The following is a 19,281-nucleotide window of genomic DNA, read 5'->3' as shown; positions in this document are numbered from 1 at the left end:
GGCTGGAAGGTTCCCTTGATAAAGCCCAACAAAGTTTGCAAAAAGAAATGACCTTGCCCCATAGTCAAGGTCACAGGGTTCAAATGTGTCAAACCTTTAAATTACATTTACTGATGATCCAAAACATCTAGGATAGTGATATTATTCCAAAATAGGTTCTCGATGATGCCCGGTAATATTTGAGAACAGAAATGACCTTGACCCACATTCAAGGTCACAACAGTCAAATGTGTTAAACGTTTGAACAACTTCTGATTAAGCTAAAGGCTTAGGATCATAATATTTGTCCAAAAGGTTCCCTTAATGGTGCCCACATAGTGTGTGGGGAAAAAAACTTGATCCATAATGATATTTAAGGTCATTGGGGTTAGATTTGGTAAAATAGTTAATCAACTTCTGCTGATTAACCAAAAACCCATCATATTTGGCCATTAAAGGCTTATATACAAATGACTTATTTTGGACTACTAAGGGATAGAACCCATATGGAGAACTTTGTCATATTGCTTTAAGCATCTACTGTGGAACGTATGCACAGATATTGGACAGTTGGTCATAAAGATCAAGGTGAGCGATACAGGCCCTCTGGGCCTCTTGTTTCAAAACGTTTCAAATAGCTTCACGGTTTACCTGTGTAAGTTTACCTGTATAAAATTTTGGACCTTCAATAACGCCTCATCACCAAACATTAAGAAGACAATGCGTGTTATTTCATGAAACCCACGCTAGCTAATAAAAAAACAATAGTTCATTCTTTGAGGGTAAGATAGGGTGATCTAAACCTTCGTTGTTTGTAAAACAATGCGTGTTATTTCATGAAACCCACGCTAGCTAATAAAAAAACAATAGTTCATTCTTTGTAAACTTATTAATGTTTCGGATTGAGATCTCTGCAAGGCATGCATTATTCTATAAATCCATTGCATTAATTTTTATTGGACAAGTGGGATATTTTCAGACGCTGTTGTTGGTATGAAAGACTGTGAAACGCCAATATTTGCATCTCTCCTACCACCCTATGAAGCATTGTGGGGGAAGTCATCTTCACTTTGGACAACAGATTGGACCGACGACATATTGGAGCAAATCCCACGAGCGCTAGACTCATAAAGTTGCCTGATTATTTCCTTCTTGTTCCATAGGAGTTGCTGCTGAAAATGATAACACACCTGCTGCAATGGCCTCACATAATGAGGTACAGAATTAAAAAGTTCTGTGACACTGCAATTTTTCGCCTGTGGTTTGGAATGTTTCCAAAAGTTTAATGTGAATTGCAGCACACGTGTCAATACGCAACCACTCTCATACACATAACTCAAAATTGATAATAAAATAATAAAAATATTGTACTCACATTTATATACTTAACAATATCTTAATGTAATGGTTTACTGTCTGTGGTCCACCGTTGTCCTTCCGGGTTCTGGCGTACAAAGGCGTTCGAACCTCCAGGAGTAAATGTTCTGACAAATAAGCCAACGCTATCATTGACAGTTTCCACAGTTTATTCGCAAAACAGATAAAAGACCAGTAGCAACAGGATGAGGGCAGTGCGTCCTATTATGTGGGCACCCAAAGATATCTATGTAGTTAGTCACTCGATGCCGTGAGGATAGCAACGCAGAGGCTCCGGCATTCCCAAACGCCGCTACGGCGTTCCCGGCGACAACCCGTGCGCCCACCGACGTCAGCCTCTGCCGTTCCGGTCCACTGGTCCCCTCACGTCACCGGGTGCTTACCTGTCATTGCTCTCACCTGAATATTCTTCGCTGGACCGCTCTCCCCGATTGAAACCAGGTACAGTCAACGGTATATATACACCTGAGTGAGCCCACATAATATGACGTAATCAGTACACGTAACAATACAGGTAACACCCGCTTGATGCAATTCACAAATGTTTACGTATTCATTACACTTAAGATAAAACTCAATCAATACGTGCTCATGAATAATCTATCATGACATAACATCGATAGCAGGTGACGAAAATAGAAAGCCCTGGCAAATGTCACTGAAGCATAGCACCTTAGTAACGTAAGAACGTATACTGTAGACTAGAACGAAAGAAAACTTGCATTTCGTATATTTACATGTATATCCAGTAAATATATTTAAAACCATAAATATTTATTAATCTGCATCGTCGCGGTAATTATTGATTGTGTTTACTTTTGCTTTCCGGCAGTCATGCGCATAAAAAAATAAACAAAAGAGTATATTTACGGTTGACAGACTACAGTGCATTTTGTTTTAAGTTTGGTGGCCTAATTCTGTATTTATACATGATTCCACTATGAACAGCTACCATGACAAACTAGTTAGACTTGTAAATAAACCGGCGCGACGATTTACCCAAATACACCCAAATATACCTAAATCTTACCCAAATATACCCAAACCTTACCCAAATATACCTAAATCTTTCCCAAATATACACAAATCTTACCCAAATATACTATTATCTTACCCAAATACACCCAAATAAAGCAAAATTGTACCTAAATATACCCAATTATACCATTATCTTACCCAAACATACCAAAATCTTACACTATTACCACCAATATTAACATTTTAATCTACTGGTTATCATTTTTCAGGTCAATAACGTTTCCCAGTTGCGATTGTCTCCATTGAAAAGTGAAATCCTACACTTATCCAGAGACCTATATATCACACACACACACACACACACACACACACATATATATATATATATATATATATAAGTCTCTGGCTCATCCAAATCGACCGATTTTTCTTGACAATTTAATGTTCATTACCATAGATACTCCATTCCCCACGAGATTCTTAATTATGCCGCAATTACGATATTTCATGATTTATTTGGTATATGGTGAAAACGGCCTCACTTTAATACCGGTCCTAGTTGAAACGGCCATACCTGTATATAGTGTAATGTTGCGCTGGTACTGTGGTGATAGTATCGCATTAACATGTTGATGATTAAAACAGATTTTGATAATTTAAAAAAATTGTATATCATCAATAAAATTCTGATATCTAAAAAAATTAATAATAACAGTTTTAAAGAATGATGTGTTGCGTTTGTCTTCATTTAATCCTTTACCATTCTCAGTAATAAGAAACAACGGGGAAAATACATATTGCAAAATCTTACAGCAAGATAATGCTAGTATTTTTTACATTTTTATTTAAACATACATTGTAACCCAATCAAACTTATTCCCAAATTTTTTTTTATCACCAAAGCAATAGGTTTCGAGATTTTTTTTTTTAGAAAGAAACGGAAAAAAAATCAAGAAATTTGTCACGTGAAATGTCCGTTACCGTTGTATTGTGACAAAACCAATTGTCACGGGTAGAAAAGGAACAGTATCGACAATATTTTTAATGGATATTGATTATTTGTGATCAATTTCAAACTACGAAATCAATTTGGAGACCATATCTTACTTAAAATTTCACACCTGTACACACTTACTGAGTAATTACCCCCAATTGTTTTCTTTTCCTTTCGTCATGGCTGACATGTGTTATTTTAATCCACCCTGATAGTTGTCACACCTGTACACGTGCCGATAATTACTCACCCAATTATATTGTTTTACTGTTCTTGTTGCCGACCATTGTTAGTTTAAACCAAACCGATAGGTACTGTACCTGTATACACGCCCCGATTAATTACTACCCATTTTGTTTTAATTTGTCTAGCAGTTAACGGTCGGATGGTAATCTTTGTGAACACAACGATCCTAGGTGGTTTTTAAAATTAGGCAAAATGTGTTTTCCTAGCAAGTATCCAATCAAATATGACAAGGAATAAGACGAAATTTACCAATCAAATTCATTTGTTAGTATACAAGTAGATATAAATTGCATATGTTAACAGCCATTATTCAATCCACCATTGGCCGCAGTAAAAAATGGCTATGTGGCTCTTGCCAAGAAGATACACATAACATGCAAAGTTTTCTAAACGAATCTTGTGACAAGTGGTATCACTCTGCCTGTGAAAATGTAGATGATACAAACTTTGAAAAATTCACTCGGAATCCGGAAAAATCCGTGCTCCGTTGGTCCGGAAATCTCGCAGCCCGGACGAGAATCGACGGGAACGGATTTCCGTAACGTTATTTTGAGCTTCTAATCCGGAAATCCGGATTCGCATCTGGGCACAATTTCCGGGAACCAAACCCAGAAATATGGTCTTTTGTGAGTCAATAATCCGGACGGAGAAAATACAAAAGAATTTTTTTTTCAGAAAAAATAGACCGCTATTTCATCCTACCTGACTGAGGGCATTGTCCGTCACACATGATTGTATATCGATTGTACCAAGCTGACCTCTGTCTAATGTCACCGTAAAATGTTTGCACTGTTATTAAGTCGTCCTATTATAAACTGTTTTCCAGGGTGAATGAAATTAATACGTAAACCGAACATCCCTACCAGATTAACACTCGACACCGTAGCCAGCACGATAGCAAGCAAATTTACGACTGAACCGTCAGGCAAACCAGCTAAGACATCAGCTGATGGGGATTGCCTTTTTTTACGCAGTTTCAATTTTACTCATCGGCAATGGAAACTTGTCAACTCAACGGAGGTATAGGACATGCATTGAAATGCTAGCAAATAGAGATGCTATCTTAAGCCACCCTCAGAAGAGTTCATTTTCATATCTCATTAAACCACAAAGACTCAATATGAATTGAAATTGGCCGTTTTTATTAACGACGTATATTCACTCTCATGAATGTACATCATATACCAAATGATCTTGTTAACAATGTCATGAAAAAACATTAAACAAGTCTAAGATGGGGGTCAGAAAACGCCCCTCGATAAATGTACATCAAAACGCGTTTGTTAAGTAAAACAATGATATGGAAAAAAACAGGCAAGCAACTAGCCTTGAATAGGGGAAAATAACCCCTCTATTGAAGACATATCTAAAGAGATATACAACATGTAATAATTACTGACTTAAACGCATGTAGGAAAAGTCATAAGATAAGCAAATAAGAATTATTCCTTTAACCACTATGGGAAAATTAAAAAGTAGGCCATAACAAAGTCAAACAGCATGCAACAACTACAAGGCAAGGCAGCTAATATGTAACCAATAGACAAATTAAGTACAACAATTAAATAAGATGACGAGAGGACCGCAGGGGAGGAGGTGGGAAAAGGAATTTAAATGTCAATAAACTTTTGACAGCAAATCATTTAAATAAAAGATGCTACTGCCCTTGTTCCTCCATGATGTCCGAAAGGTCTCTGACCAGTGGTGGTCAGTGCCCTTTATTTATATAGCGTGCTAAAAATAACATCAAATTACTGCATCCCTAGACCTAACACCTCCTTCCAAACGGTCAGCATCCGCTCATACATAACATAACCACAACCATTATATAGTTCCATCTATAAACTTAGTCAACAAAATAAAGAAATAAAATAAATGTGGAACATTAAAAAATGACATTAAACCAATGATTTAATAAGTATTTATAAATGATCCACTATGAACAGCTACCATGGCAAGCTAGTTAGACCTGTAAATAAACCACAAAGACTCAAAATGAATTGAAATTGGCCGTTTTTATTAACGACGTATATATATATATATAAATGTACATATGTAAACTCTCATGAATGTACATCATATACCAAACGTTCTTGTTAATAATGTTATGAAAAAAACAAGAAACAAATAGAGCTCATTAACACGGATACGGCTGACCGATCACATTCAGTCGTTCGGAACGAAGCCAGGAAGTTTTTACCTGAGACAAGGTGATGCCTGGATGTTCGATACAACAAAAAAAATTGATAGTATTAAGAAGGGATGGACCACAAAATATATTCGACACAAACGCAGTATTCGATTCAACAGTGCTCGAATCGCCAGTGTTTAATTTACGAAGTTAAAGAAGAGAAAACAAATGGGACCGAACAAAACATTCGACTCATCCGATGTATTTAATTCAAGCGTGTTCGACACAATTGACTTTTACTGTATTGTCAATGACGAACCCAAACTGAGTTGAAGGGACTGTTTTGATGTGTGGCATTAACTGATTAAGAGACCCATATAAGTATAGGTTTCTGGTAATACCACGATGTTAATGTTATTATGTAAGAAACTGTTGTGTCCTCAAATGAGATTACCATTATTTGCTACACTCAAGGTAAATATGGACTTCATGGCGAGATAACTAAAGCATTTCGAAAAAGTTTCACTTTACTAGTATTAGCGAAGCTGTTTCAGCATTGATATATATACTTTATTATCTGTAAACACCATAACATTCTCGTAACCTTTTCTGTCATTACAAAGTAATAATTTGAAAAGAAAAGCAACGATATTAACATTCATTTCTTAATGACAACAAGATGCTTTAAAAGGATGTGAAAACAGTAGGAGTTAATGATGACGCCATCTAAATTGCATTTGCTTCTTAGATCTTAGATCATTGAATAATGTCAATGGAATGTATTTGTTGGATGAATAGCTAAATTGAAAAATTTTCCGAAAAAAGAGACATCAAGTATATCGGAATGAGAAAGAAGATATTGAAAATTCGACAAATGATCAACCTGTATCACCATAGATTCTTTCATTATAATTATTTTTTATATTGATTAAATTTAGCAAATAAAGGAAAATGCGAAATTAGCCATAATTGGGTTTAAGAATGGTTTGGGGTGAATGTCTACATTTTCATTTCCTACTGTTGCATCCCATTGATCGATAAAATACACCTTCTCTTGTAAATCTATAAACTCTTCATACAATATCTGTTTATATATTCTATTCAAATAATCGAATGGTTCTAGAAAATAATACTTGTGCGTAAATGAGTGGGGGCCTTTTATGAGGATGCTAGAATGTGGAGAGCGTCTCAAAAGACGTTGAACGGCGTGTTTGGCACTAGCTACATGCTCTCTAAAATGGTTCGGAGTCGTCATTGTCATGTGACCAAACCAATGTAATATTATAATTGCTCTTTGGTTTCCTGGCAAATCGTCAATTCTTGAGGCTACAGTCCGGAAGTTGTTTTTGTTTTGCTTATAACTGAAGAACGGGATCTCGTGTGGTGTCCAATATATGGATAATAAATTGTTCTTATCTACTGCTTCGGCGAATTTCTGCCAGGCTTCATCCTTTACTTCATGGCGTCCGACGAATACGTGTAACTTTAACAATTTGGCTAAAGGTGAATACCAGTTTCTTGTGGTGGAGTCGCCTGTAAGCAGTACTGGCCGATTCTTTAGACAACTCGCATATGACTTGTATCTCCAAGAGAGTGAGGGTTTGCATAACAACGACCGCCACTCATTGTTGAAGAAGTAGCCCGTAGGGTTTGTTGTCTGCCAGGTCAAAGCACTGCTGACGTCATGACAGGAGATGTTTGGTTCTCCCGTAGTTCCTGAAGTTGAAAATTGAAATTGGAATGAAAAAGAAAGATGAATATGACACTAGGTACCGAGAATACAGTTTTCTAGCTTAAATTTCTGAATATACCTATTTTGTGAAAGTACTTACTTCGTATTTCTTATTGATATTTAGTTGATAGGAACTTCCATTTCCATCAGAATGCATTTCTTGAAGTGAAGTGATATATCGTACATAGTATTGGAAATGCGTCCTTTTAGACATTTCAAATATATTTTATGTCATCCAAAAACACTCATTTACACTTACTAAACTAGTTGTCCATCCATATGAACGTCAAGTGTTTAATCATTTGAACGAGCTTATATGCTCCACTTGGCAAGCGCCATTCTCTCTCGAACACACACAGTAATTTCGTCATTTCTGTTGTTATTACCAAGCTGCTAAGTCTGTTATACCTTTTTATGATTAGAATTTTTTTCACATCTTGATTAACATACAAATAAAATAAACACAACCAGTGATGTTTCCGCATCAGTACCATTCTTCTGGATCCTGTAAACAAACTTAATTTGGTTGATTTTTATTTGCTTTAGTAGGATGAGTAGAATTAAACAGGTGAAATTAAACGTTTTTACCTTTCCTATTTGAGGAAATGGGAATAGCTTCCAGAGTTTGAACAAGTTTTAAGCGGATGTTGATAACTAAGTAGTCAAAGTGCGAGTATGAATTGTTATCGATATGGCGAGCCATAGGTTATCATATTATAGGACACAAAAATGGTTACTTAGACTTTGTGCATTTTTTTTCTGTAAGTTCACCTGTATAAAGATGTAACATAGGTATGGAATGTAAGCTAAATATCAAACTATATCATTTACATTGTTAAGGATTCAAAGTGGGTGCCTGGACACTTATTATAATATACTTTATAAGATTACAGATTTCATAGGTGTGCAACTTTGAACATCAATAGGTGTTCACGCAAAATATGTTATCAATAAGTAATCTATGCTGTTTCCAAACAGCTCTGGTTGTAAATAGCAAGGCAATATAGCCGATATCTCTGCCCATATTAAGTTCTTAATAGGTAGAGTCGGAGAGTTAGATAATTTATCGAAATCCAAGATACATGTATTCGTTTGTAGACCTTTCTTCTTGATTGTACCCAAAACTGAACATCTAACACTAGTGCCTAAGGGAAGCCGACACATAGACGTTAGCGATAATAATCCATTCATTTTGCAAGAAATGGCGACAAGAAGCCTTTTTAGTCCACATACAACATGGTAATTTTTCTACTTATCGATAAAAGTCCACAAACTGAACTAACCAACAGACAGGAGGAAAATCTATATATGAATGAGAACGATCTTCACAAACAAGAATTAGCAATTAGAGTCTTAAATATTATCCTTGGCTGGCGACGGGCCTCCAAGCACGTAGCTGCCTTTACGCAAATACGCTGCTGTACACATATAATTTATTTTAAGCAAATCATTTTCCGAATCATCCTTTCTTTCTAGCTTTTGAACAACCTCTCATAACTCCTTATCTGTACTCTTAGCAGCACCATACCCACTTGGCTGCGCACCTGGCCTCTGACAAAGGCCAGTCATCTTTCACTCTCCATCATACATGGGAATTTACGACCTTACATATCGCGATACGACACAAACAGTCCAAGGAGAGGGAAGAATTGGAGTTGGACACAATACTGAAAAAGGAAGGACAGAGATTTTTCAGTTTAAAAATATGCGTTCCCTCTAACTGAAATCCTGGACTCGCGTCTGGCTCAATGAGAAAATGAAAATTAAAAGACGATTCAGTGCTAGAAAATCCTGGAAGTTCCTGTTCAGAGTTCAAACGATGGATTACATGCTAAAACGCTTGTGTTGACATGCCTTGTTTAAAATCATGTACATGTACACAATATATGTATATATTTGCCCACATTGTATACTGAGTGACAAAAAGAAATGTTTTCAATTATTCGACATATAAATTCATTCGCAAAGAAATTTACATTTTGTAAACTTTACAATGTATCATCCTCATAATGACACAGTGGATAACCACAGAAAGGAATGAGTTGCAATTCCAGTTTCGCAGGTTCAATACTGCATTTACATCGATGCTGGCCACACATATACAACATATACAACTTGTCAAAGAGAAATATTTGGTGAATGTTCTGCCATATGCCTGACAGTGTGCGACGTAATGCGTGACGTGATTGGCTCCTAACGCAGTCACTGCTCCATTTTATTCCAAACATTCTCCAATGGAGACAAATTTGGTGATATAGCAGGCTTATATAGGACGGTAACGTTCTGCTACTGAAGATAAGCTCCAACAACACGAGCATTATGAGATCGTGTGTTGTCTTGCTGTAAAGTAATGTAACGCTGGCTATAATTGATATATGACAGAACGTGATATAATTTCATCACGTTAGCACACACCGGTCAAGGTGCTTTCTACTATAACCATAAGGGGTCAACCTGTGCATTGTAATGCCACCCCAGATCACAGTGCTTCCTAAGTCGAATTACACAAACATGTACTGTAACGTTCTCCCGGCCGTCACGAATGTCACCGCCAGCAAAGTGAAATATGGACTCATCTGTGAATAGCACTGCAGACTAGGCACACCACGATCATTTTTCATTGTTAAAACCTACAAACGATTTTTTTTTCTGTGAATATCAAAAGTGTACATTGACATGTTTTGTTAAGATAACCGAGTACCAGATGACTGTGAAGACCTATAAGACCTTTGCTTAATTTGGATTGGTGGAAGTTTAGACACTTTGTGTCTTTTGGTTATTTGGGTTTTTTTTTACATCCTTATTCCTTATGAAGTCTTGTAAATGCGACAAGCAAGAAACCATCCTCGATACTCCAAGGGTTACAATCACATTCGCTTTCTGCGCCCGTGGAACATGTCATGGTAAATTTAAAGGCACAATAGAGGGAATTTGATTGGTTCCAAGAGAAAAAATGACAGACTGATACACTCCTTTTCCTTTTGAAGATTACGAAGGATCGACACCCAACTTCAAAACCATTACAATATACCGTTATGCGAGATTCGTCTGATGTACATCGAAGAATCAAACCTGTCTTTTCGTCTTGCCCACAAGGTGTCGCACATGGAGCTTTCAGGATTTACCTTTTCCGTCCTTTCTTTCTTCAGGATCTTCGCATTTCAGTACTTTCAATACTTTTATTACATTACATAAGTCTGAGTTCGCAACGTTCGTGTGAAGATATTTTGTGGAAAATATTCAAATATATTTCTCGGTTGTGTAATGTATTTGCGAATGTGAATTGGCTTGTAATTCAATGTCAGAAATGTTTGCTACCTTCTGAATTTCTTCTTCATAAAGATTTCACTAAAGCGATTGGCAATTCAAGTATCTAGTACTGAAATGTAACTTTTATCAAAATATTGTACATTAGACTTAATTTTGAGACATCAAAAATTATACTCGCCATGCTGCCATCTGATATATATGCAGTTGAAAAAGATATATAAACACGTATATATCAACTGAAACAACAGTTATTATTCAAAGTAAGAATTTCAAGAGAGCTGAATACACGCATTAAATTTTACCTGCTGATATATGAAGTTTTCCTACTCTTTTCTTGAAATATTTGTAATTCCTGAAATCAAAAACAAAGTACATAAGATTGTATATTGTTATCAGATTTAAAGGTGGATATTTTTAGAAGCACATACAATGTAAATTGCCGTTGGTAATGTGAACTTGAAAGTAAAACATTGAAAATGTTGTATATATATACACACATGTATCTCATATTTTTTCTTCTAAAGTTATATCACATTTACATTGAAGTTTATGATTGTTACGTAATTTTACAGAAAAATAACATTTTCCTCAAAATGCAACAGATTTTAAAAAATTCTATAATGGTAGCTTTCATAAGTACATAAAATATAAAATTATTAAAAAAAAAATAATACATCTTGTCAGCAGACGAAGGCAAAGCTAGCTATGTAACTTTTAATCTTTCTAATAATCTTTTCCATTCCATTTTTCAGAAGACCATTTTCACCTTTGCCAACAGCTATATATTTTTGAGTGGTATACATATCTTTGATTAGGTTATTTAGGGAAGAAAGGGACCAAGTAGTATGCAGACATCTGCCCTTGTATATATAGTTCAAGATAAAGGTTATTCCTACTGGGGTTTTTTATAAACCAGAAAAATGATTCGTTAAAAGCTAATGGAAACAATAACACATCTAACAGAGATTTTTTTGTCTTTGTCAAGATTTCTTCCATTTTTGTGTTTCAGTAGATATGAAATTGTTTTGATAAAGTACGTCATAAAAGTCTTTTATTCCCTTTATATTCTTGGTAAATATTTCAGAATTAATTGGAATATATGGATAACTTAAATTAACATTTGAGATATCTTAATGCAAAGATTCTTGTTATGGTATTAACGACCCCTTGATAAATAAGAAAATTAGTATGTATGTTGAATTTCTGTAACTTGTAATAACTATAACAAAACCTTCACAACCCATTTCTTTGATAAAATAATTTATTATACCTTTCCTATACCATTCCTTATAAAAATAGTCTTGTTTTCAATCTGTATTTATTTATTATGTCAGATGTATATTTTAAGAATAATATATTTACTCTTGTTTGTAAGAGTAAGAGTAAAAGTATATGCTATTTCGTATTAAGATAAATGAAGCTTCAAATATTTTAAAAGAATGGAAAAGAGGTATGATTTAATATATCTAAAAATAAAATATTTAGAATAGGATTTTTGTACTGGTATCAGAATGAAAAAGTGAAAAAACCGTAAGTTCACTGGAATATGACACCAGGTAATCAGTGGACGCATCATGTCAGATATAGGTGCAATTTATTGCATACTTAATGTACATTCGTAGGTAATGTATATAAAAATGTGTTCTTATGACGCCTTTTTTTCTAGCATCCAAAACATTATGCATAAACAGTTTAAGTTGTCTTCATCATGTTATTTGGGAGGAGATTAAAACCCTAACGACTTTTATAGTTAATATCACTATTGTCAAAGTGTATATCAATCGGGCTAACCTCGATTGGTTCCGGGATTCAATTACGGAATCACCTCTGCTCATAGAGTATACCTGTATAGGTTTAGTATAAGAGAGCCCAAACTAGTCTTTCTGTCTTTAACTCAAAGCATATATAAACGAGCAGATGAGTTGAGTTTATATTGGGCAGTCCTGTAGATCAGGTTGCAATAAAGAGTCTAGTATCCATAATTTAATTTTCACCATCCGCAAGGATATTTAATACGACAGCAGATGTACGATAGAGGCCATTCCTTTATGACTAAATTCAAACTCAAAATCGATTAAACCAGAGCAAAACAATAAACAGATATACAGTATGAAAACACACAAGGATATGTGTGGTGTTATCACTTCTAAGTGATACAGCTTATCGTTTAGGCCACTGGCCATAGACAATTAAGGACTAAGACCACAATTAATTTCACTATATGTTTCATTGTAACATTAAAATTCATAACTAAGTCCCAAAGTTTCATCTGCAAATTTCCATTTCACCTGGCCAAGATCAACATCTGAGAAGCAAAATGTAAAAGTTTCAACCCATCATGTTGGGCATTTCTGGAGATATACCTCCATGTGTGTCACCAACTTCAATTACATACATCCGGGTCAGGGGTAAAGGTGAAAACAAGACTTTTTACACCGGATCCTGCAGCACAAAATACATGTTCAATATGAATGATTTACACACTGACAGTTAGATTATCATCTCTATAGCACATCTACATCAATTTTATAGGCAAACATTCAATTCAAAGAGGCATATCATTTTTTCCCTAATATACATACATTTTTTAGGGACTTCATTCGTGGGTACTGAACCCGGAAGTATTTAATTGTGGTCATAGTCAATAGACTCAACAACGCCATGTGTACGTTTAACATACGAACTGATTTGTATTACCTCCTTATCAGAGAGTTACAAGTAAAGGGACGTAATCACGATCAACACTCAAAGTCTGCACGGTTACACACCACTATCGTTACAATATGGATAAGAATCTATTGCTCCCTTGACTTGATATGGGTTGTGTTATTATAGGCGATATAGTGCTTCAGTCATTAGTGAAATGTACTCACATAAAAAGAGATTTTTGCTTTTCGTTGCAAGAGTTTATTGCGCTTCTTGAATACTCTTTCCAGTCCTCACAGCCAAGTTCTTTGGGTTTACCGCAGAAAAATGAAAAGTTGAAATTTTGGTTTGTGAAATTGCAGAGAGCTGCAGTGTTTGGAATATTTGGTAAAATGCTGCACAAGGTTGATTCTGTTAGGTTTCCTTTCTTAAAAAACGCTTGGAGGAATTTTGACAAACCATATCTACGTACAACATTCAAGAAAATTCCAATATGTTCCTTTGTATTTGCAACAGAAAACATCAGTTCTGGATTTCCAGGCCACATTGCTTTAACAACGCCAGTATAAGACCCGTTGCCATGGTCAATCACATAACCAGACACGGATGCATTTAGATCAGGTTCTCGAAGCCACACCCTCAGCATATCACCTCCGTTTTTTGTCCTTTCACCTCTGCCGTTGAACAGAATGATATCGATCATGACGTTATCTCCAACTCTGACTACAGATGTTTTTTTCCTTATGGTTACCAATGATGTTGAAATGTTTACTAAAGACAGGTGGTCCTTAAGATCTGTGAAATTCATATATTCATCAATTCTCTTTAGCGCCTGAACAGGCACAGTCCGACGTTCATCAGATTTATCACCTTCTTTGGACATATTTCGTTGTTGATCAAATTTGTACGTTGCCTTTTGGCTCGGAAACCTGTCTTGCTTGAACCTAAAAATAAAATACCAATTCGATAAAAACTTCATCACTACTGCGGTGAGAAATATAATAGCTTTTATAGTTGTAACAGCTCTTTTGCGAGGAGTTTCAAATTTTGGAGGAAACAGAACCACCCGCAAATGAAATTGCAATGCCAAATATAGATTTGTGAACAAAAGAACAAGAAAACACCAACATAGCATAAGTGTAATCCAAACTCATATTCAATACAACAAGGACACCTGCCAATTAAACATTGTTTAATCCAAGTAAGTAGTGTTAAGTTCTCAAATGAGAACAATGAACATAAAACACGCCCATCTTCACGTCGCAAAAAGAAAAAGAATATTTCTTAATGAGATCAATATGACGACTTTGAAACTTCCCCATTATTTTCATTAACCTGTATCTTTTGAAACTCTGTTTTACGAGTTTGTCAGTTAGTTGACGACTTCTTGCACGAAATCATGACAATGGGAACAGTCCCTTTATTATGGAATCAACTGCAACATGTAAACACCAAAGGTTTGAGATGCAGGTTTGTGGCTACAAAGAAATGGAAATTCGCGATAAGAAAACTGAAATCATCACACTTATTATATCGCTTGGTGGAAAGCTGTTGGCTTCGTTGTAGGAAAATATCACTGTAGCATATGAAGGTGCATCATTCCTTAGTCGTGATATCATATCAGTGTAGATATCTTAGACCTTTCCTATGCAAACATTGAATCACTGCTCTTTCAGCTATTTTGTCCATTTTGCAAAGTCACCTGCCTTATTTAATTAAGAATGCTACCTCTTTGACATAAACTGACCAGTTAACACGAGTCGTCAGGTACAGAGCCTTAGATAGTCAATAGAACTGAAAAAGGACATCCCTGCTAACTTCTTCAATACATGGACAGATACTTCATCATACAGCAACGATGAATTTTTCCATCGTGCATTTCCCCATTTGAATTCATTTAACTTTAAATTAAGTACAGGAACGAGATTAACTACACTTGATAACAAATTGTTCGTTATACAGAAAAAACAAACAAGCAATCGAGTCTGTTTTAACGTTAAACTAATTATGTCATTATATTAGTTTACAATAAAAAACATAAACTCCTAGGATAACTTTAAGAATTCCGATTCAAAAATGAGAATACTGCTGGATACATATGTAAAATGTAATACAGCAAGATGTGTGCTGACTTGTTATCGCCCTACACAGAGACCACTGGCATATATGAGGTCCAAGAGGAGCCAGATATAGATGACAGGGTATACGAGGTAATCACCTTTTACTCTAATAGATTCGACCCAATGGACTTAATGATTCTCAGATAAATGAAACCAGAACTTCAGAAGAAACAAACGACATACTAGCCAAGCAAAAAAAAGACAAGAAAATGCGGGAAATTAAACCAAAGAAGGAGCAAAATTATTAAAAGATAAAAATACAAAATCTAACACGATTCTGTTTGAATGGGTCCAACCTGTTTTAGTCTATGATGAGTCAGTCACGAGAAGCAATGGATGGTAGCCCATAGACGATTCTAGCTGCTTTTAACTGCTTTTTTTTTCTGGGGAGTCTGAAAAATGTTCCGAACATCCATTACAAACACACGAGATATTTTTAAGCACAGGTCGTATAAATGACACACATATAGTATTGAGTGTAGGCTTATCTGTTTTAAACTTTACTTTTTGAGAAGAAATTTTGATCAAATGTGGTCTCCCTATTTGCACTTATAACTAAGAGTTACTACTAAATGACGATGTGAGTCGTTGAACTAAGTCGTTTGGCTTAACTGGGATATGTTTAGATGAGAAGATATCTTATTCAGTCTTTGCAGGATTGAACTGTATAAACCATTGACAGGCCAGATTTGAAGACGGTGCAAATCCCTATTCAAGGTTTGCTCAGCCAGGATAGTAGCTTTCCGTCAATTCCATACTGACGAAGTTTGAACAAAAGATCTTTATGCCAAACTTTGCCAAAAGCTTTTGACAAGTCACAAAAAACAACAACACAAGAGTATCAATTATTGTCAACAGCGAGACAATATTATGATACAGTTCTATTAACTGGAAGTCTGTGGAGTGACCTGCAAGAAATCCATAATTTCAGACAACTCGATAAAGAAAATGATCTATATTTAGAAGGAATATGGCAATGTCACGTGTGAACAGAGGTATTACCCTGGTTGAACAACACGCCTTTACCGAGTTTTCCGCACCGTTTGCATAAAAGTGATTTGTGTCCCTTTTCTAGCTGTAGCCTTATGCCTGGTTATGTATTGTTTCAACTGAGCGCATCTGCAACGTGCCAGATCAGTTATTTACATTTAGGTGTTGAACGGCCACAGATACGATGTGTGGTACTGTTGTTACACCTACAAGCTAATTTATTGATTGAGAAAATATTGACAAAATGGCTTGATTTAAACATATTTTATTACCAGTAGCAGATAAATGGATCAGAGACAAGTTCTAGCAGCTCAATAAAGAAATTGGTCTATAGTTAGAAGGAATATAAGCATCTCCCTCCTTTTTCATTGATGGTAAAATATAAGTTTTTCCACTCAGCACCGCTTAGAGATCGGTTAAACAACATACAGTAAAACTCACTTGTGTAGAACACGCATGAGTCGAATACATCGGATGAGTCGAACGTTTCGTTCGGTCCCGATTTTTTCTCCTCTTCATCTTAGTAAATTAAACACGGATGAATCGAATACTGTGGTTGTGTCGAATATATTTTGTGGTCCATCCCCTCTAAATCATACAAAAAAATTCATGTTTGTGACGAACATTCAGATTCCACGTTGTCTCAGGTAAATTTTCCTGGTCGGTAACGAGTGTGATCGGTCAGCCGTAAAGGTGTCAACAGGCCTACCTGCACTATGTAATTTCACGGTATCGATCCACCTAATCCTTTTGTTTATACAGGTGCACAGGTAATTATCTCCTTTAACCAAGAACTATGCCATTGAAATAAAACAATTCATGTTTACTTTTTTGCCCGTGAGTTGTTTTATTTCCAAATACTATAAATGTGAGTACAATATGTGTACATGTATATTTTTAGGTATTGTTTTCACGAAGTACCCAGTGTAACGTGCGTGTTTTGTTCAATCTTGTATGCATTATCCACGTGTTTGTGACAATGATGATTACAGTAACTGTCATTGACCTACGATTTATTTGTATTTTAATAAAAAATAATTGTTATTATAAAATAGAGATGTTGTTTTGTTCTTTTCATTAATACCTTGCTATCAGACACGATCGGCAAAAATATGGTCAGTTTAAATATACGATGTCTCGATTACAGCCGATAGACAAAAACACGGTTGAGTAGAACCAAAAGTCGAATATTTTACTTGGTCCCATCGACTTCGACTTATCCGAGGTTTAATATAGTAAGAAGCTCAGAAATGATTCTGGCTGTTGCTTCCAGCACACGATGGCTAATCTTGTCTGGACCAACAGTTTTTTCCGATATCAAAATAATAAAATATCAGAAACTTCTTTTTCGTGTATGACAAACCTGGAAAGTGAGTTTGGGCATTAACTAAGGAAACTTGATAAGGTGACATTAGAATTGTAAGCAGATGCAATAGAAGTGAAATAGGTATTCAGGACTTTTCGATGTGTAAACACGTGATTCGAGATTATCAAACAAATCAGCCTTAGGTTTCTTTTTCGCATTGTTTACTATGTTTCTCAAACCCTTGTATGCTGACTAATGTTCAATGCGTTTAGAGCGTAATATTTTTTGTTTAAATCTGTCACGTATACGACAGTTTCTACGTAAAACCGTATCAAACCAAGGTTTGTCAAAGTGTGGGGTACTGTTGATTTTAAAATGCACAACTGCACGATCAATAGAAGGTGAATTACCAACGAGGCCTTCCCTATCTATTGTCGCTAGCAAATCGTTAAAACCTGAATGATCTGCCTTGTTATAGATCCAGTCATGTCTCACATATGATGTTTTGCAGTTATACGATAAGGAATTAATGTTTTTAAAGTTGCTTTATGGTCACTAATTATGTTATCTACATTGAAAACCCCAGTATTAAATACTAGGTGTAATAGAGATTGGATCAAGAAGTGTTACTGTATCAGCAGTAACACGAGTTGGCTCTGTGATAATATTTAAAAGGATATGATAAATTTCATCAGACCATTCCAAATGTTGATAAAATGTATTACATGTATTTGAGTTTGGGGATCTGTAAAATAATCCAACAATGATTCGTCTATTATGACACATCACTTCCGCCCAAATACATTCAAGAGTAGCTGGTTCGAACTCACGTTTGCTGCAAGCTTTAGTTGTATCAGGAAAGTAAACAAGAACACCTCAACCGTGAGCATTTCTATCTTTACGCATCAATAAAGAATAACCAGGAATAGACAAGGACTTATTTTCAAAATTGTTATCAAGATGTGTCTCTGTGAAGCACAAAACATTAAAGTCACTAATGATGGAAACGAGAAAGGTAAGTTAATTTCTTATGCTTCTGACGTTTAATTGCAGTAAGCTCAAGTCAAAGCTACTATAGTTGTCAGGACCGGGAAGATGTAATGTAGAAGATAGTGTACAATTGGAAACAACATGTCAAAGTCGTTTCTTTCAGCAATGATAAAAGAAACAGACCGATGCACAGTGAAGTTTAAGTTTGGAAGAGGTAATAAACGAACAGTTACTATCATTGAACTTTCCGACCAATGTCCTTTACATTTTAAGTGGATTATCCATAATCTGGTATACTAATAAACAGAGAGTACATCGAAAAATGGACACAGGTCAAAACGTTAGCTCACAGAACCACAAAATAAAATACTTCACTCTTTCTTGTTGGTATCTAAAACAAATAATTGTAAATACTAACCATTGCTTGGTGTCAATAAAGCATATAAAGTTTATCCAAACGACTGTCGTTACCATCGAACATATCAGTACTTTTTGTAAAACTGAAAATTCTTTAACAGCCAT

The 19,281-nt window shown here is 35.5% G+C and overlaps 1 protein-coding gene across 1 annotated transcript; it reads right to left on the bottom strand.

Moving 5' to 3' along the window:
* Nucleotides 1-6,639: 6,639 nt before the first annotated feature.
* Nucleotides 6,640-19,281, bottom strand: LOC132546416 (NXPE family member 3-like). The gene is made up of 4 exons (XM_060210128.1): nucleotides 19,178-19,281; nucleotides 13,581-14,297; nucleotides 11,010-11,059; nucleotides 6,640-7,421 (listed from the first exon to the last, which is right to left on the bottom strand). Exons 1-4 carry the CDS (start codon nucleotides 19,279-19,281, stop codon nucleotides 6,640-6,642), a joined length of 1,653 nt encoding a protein of 550 aa, XP_060066111.1.

The sequence above is a fragment of the Ylistrum balloti genome, unplaced genomic scaffold, assembly GCF_031769215.1.
Source record: "Ylistrum balloti isolate Yb309-2 unplaced genomic scaffold, AGI_CSIRO_Ybal_v1 Utg369888, whole genome shotgun sequence".
In the NCBI taxonomy this organism is placed as follows: domain Eukaryota; kingdom Metazoa; phylum Mollusca; class Bivalvia; order Pectinida; family Pectinidae; genus Ylistrum; species Ylistrum balloti.
This window is presented reverse-complemented; position numbering and strand designations above follow the sequence as displayed.

What these genes read in the sequence shown, in the direction of transcription:
- LOC132546416 (XM_060210128.1), bottom strand. Translation starts at nt 19,281, where the DNA reads ATGGCTGTTAAAGAATTTTCAGTTTTACAAAAAGTACTGATATGTTCG. An exon ending in AAGCAAAAATCTCTTTTTAT is followed by an intron (nt 11,060 to 13,580) that starts GTGAGTACATTT and finishes TTTTGATTTCAG; the next exon opens with GAATTACAAATATTTCAAGA. An exon ending in AAAACTTCATATATCAGCAG is followed by an intron (nt 7,422 to 11,009) that starts GTAAAATTTAAT and finishes TTTCAACTTCAG; the next exon opens with GAACTACGGGAGAACCAAAC.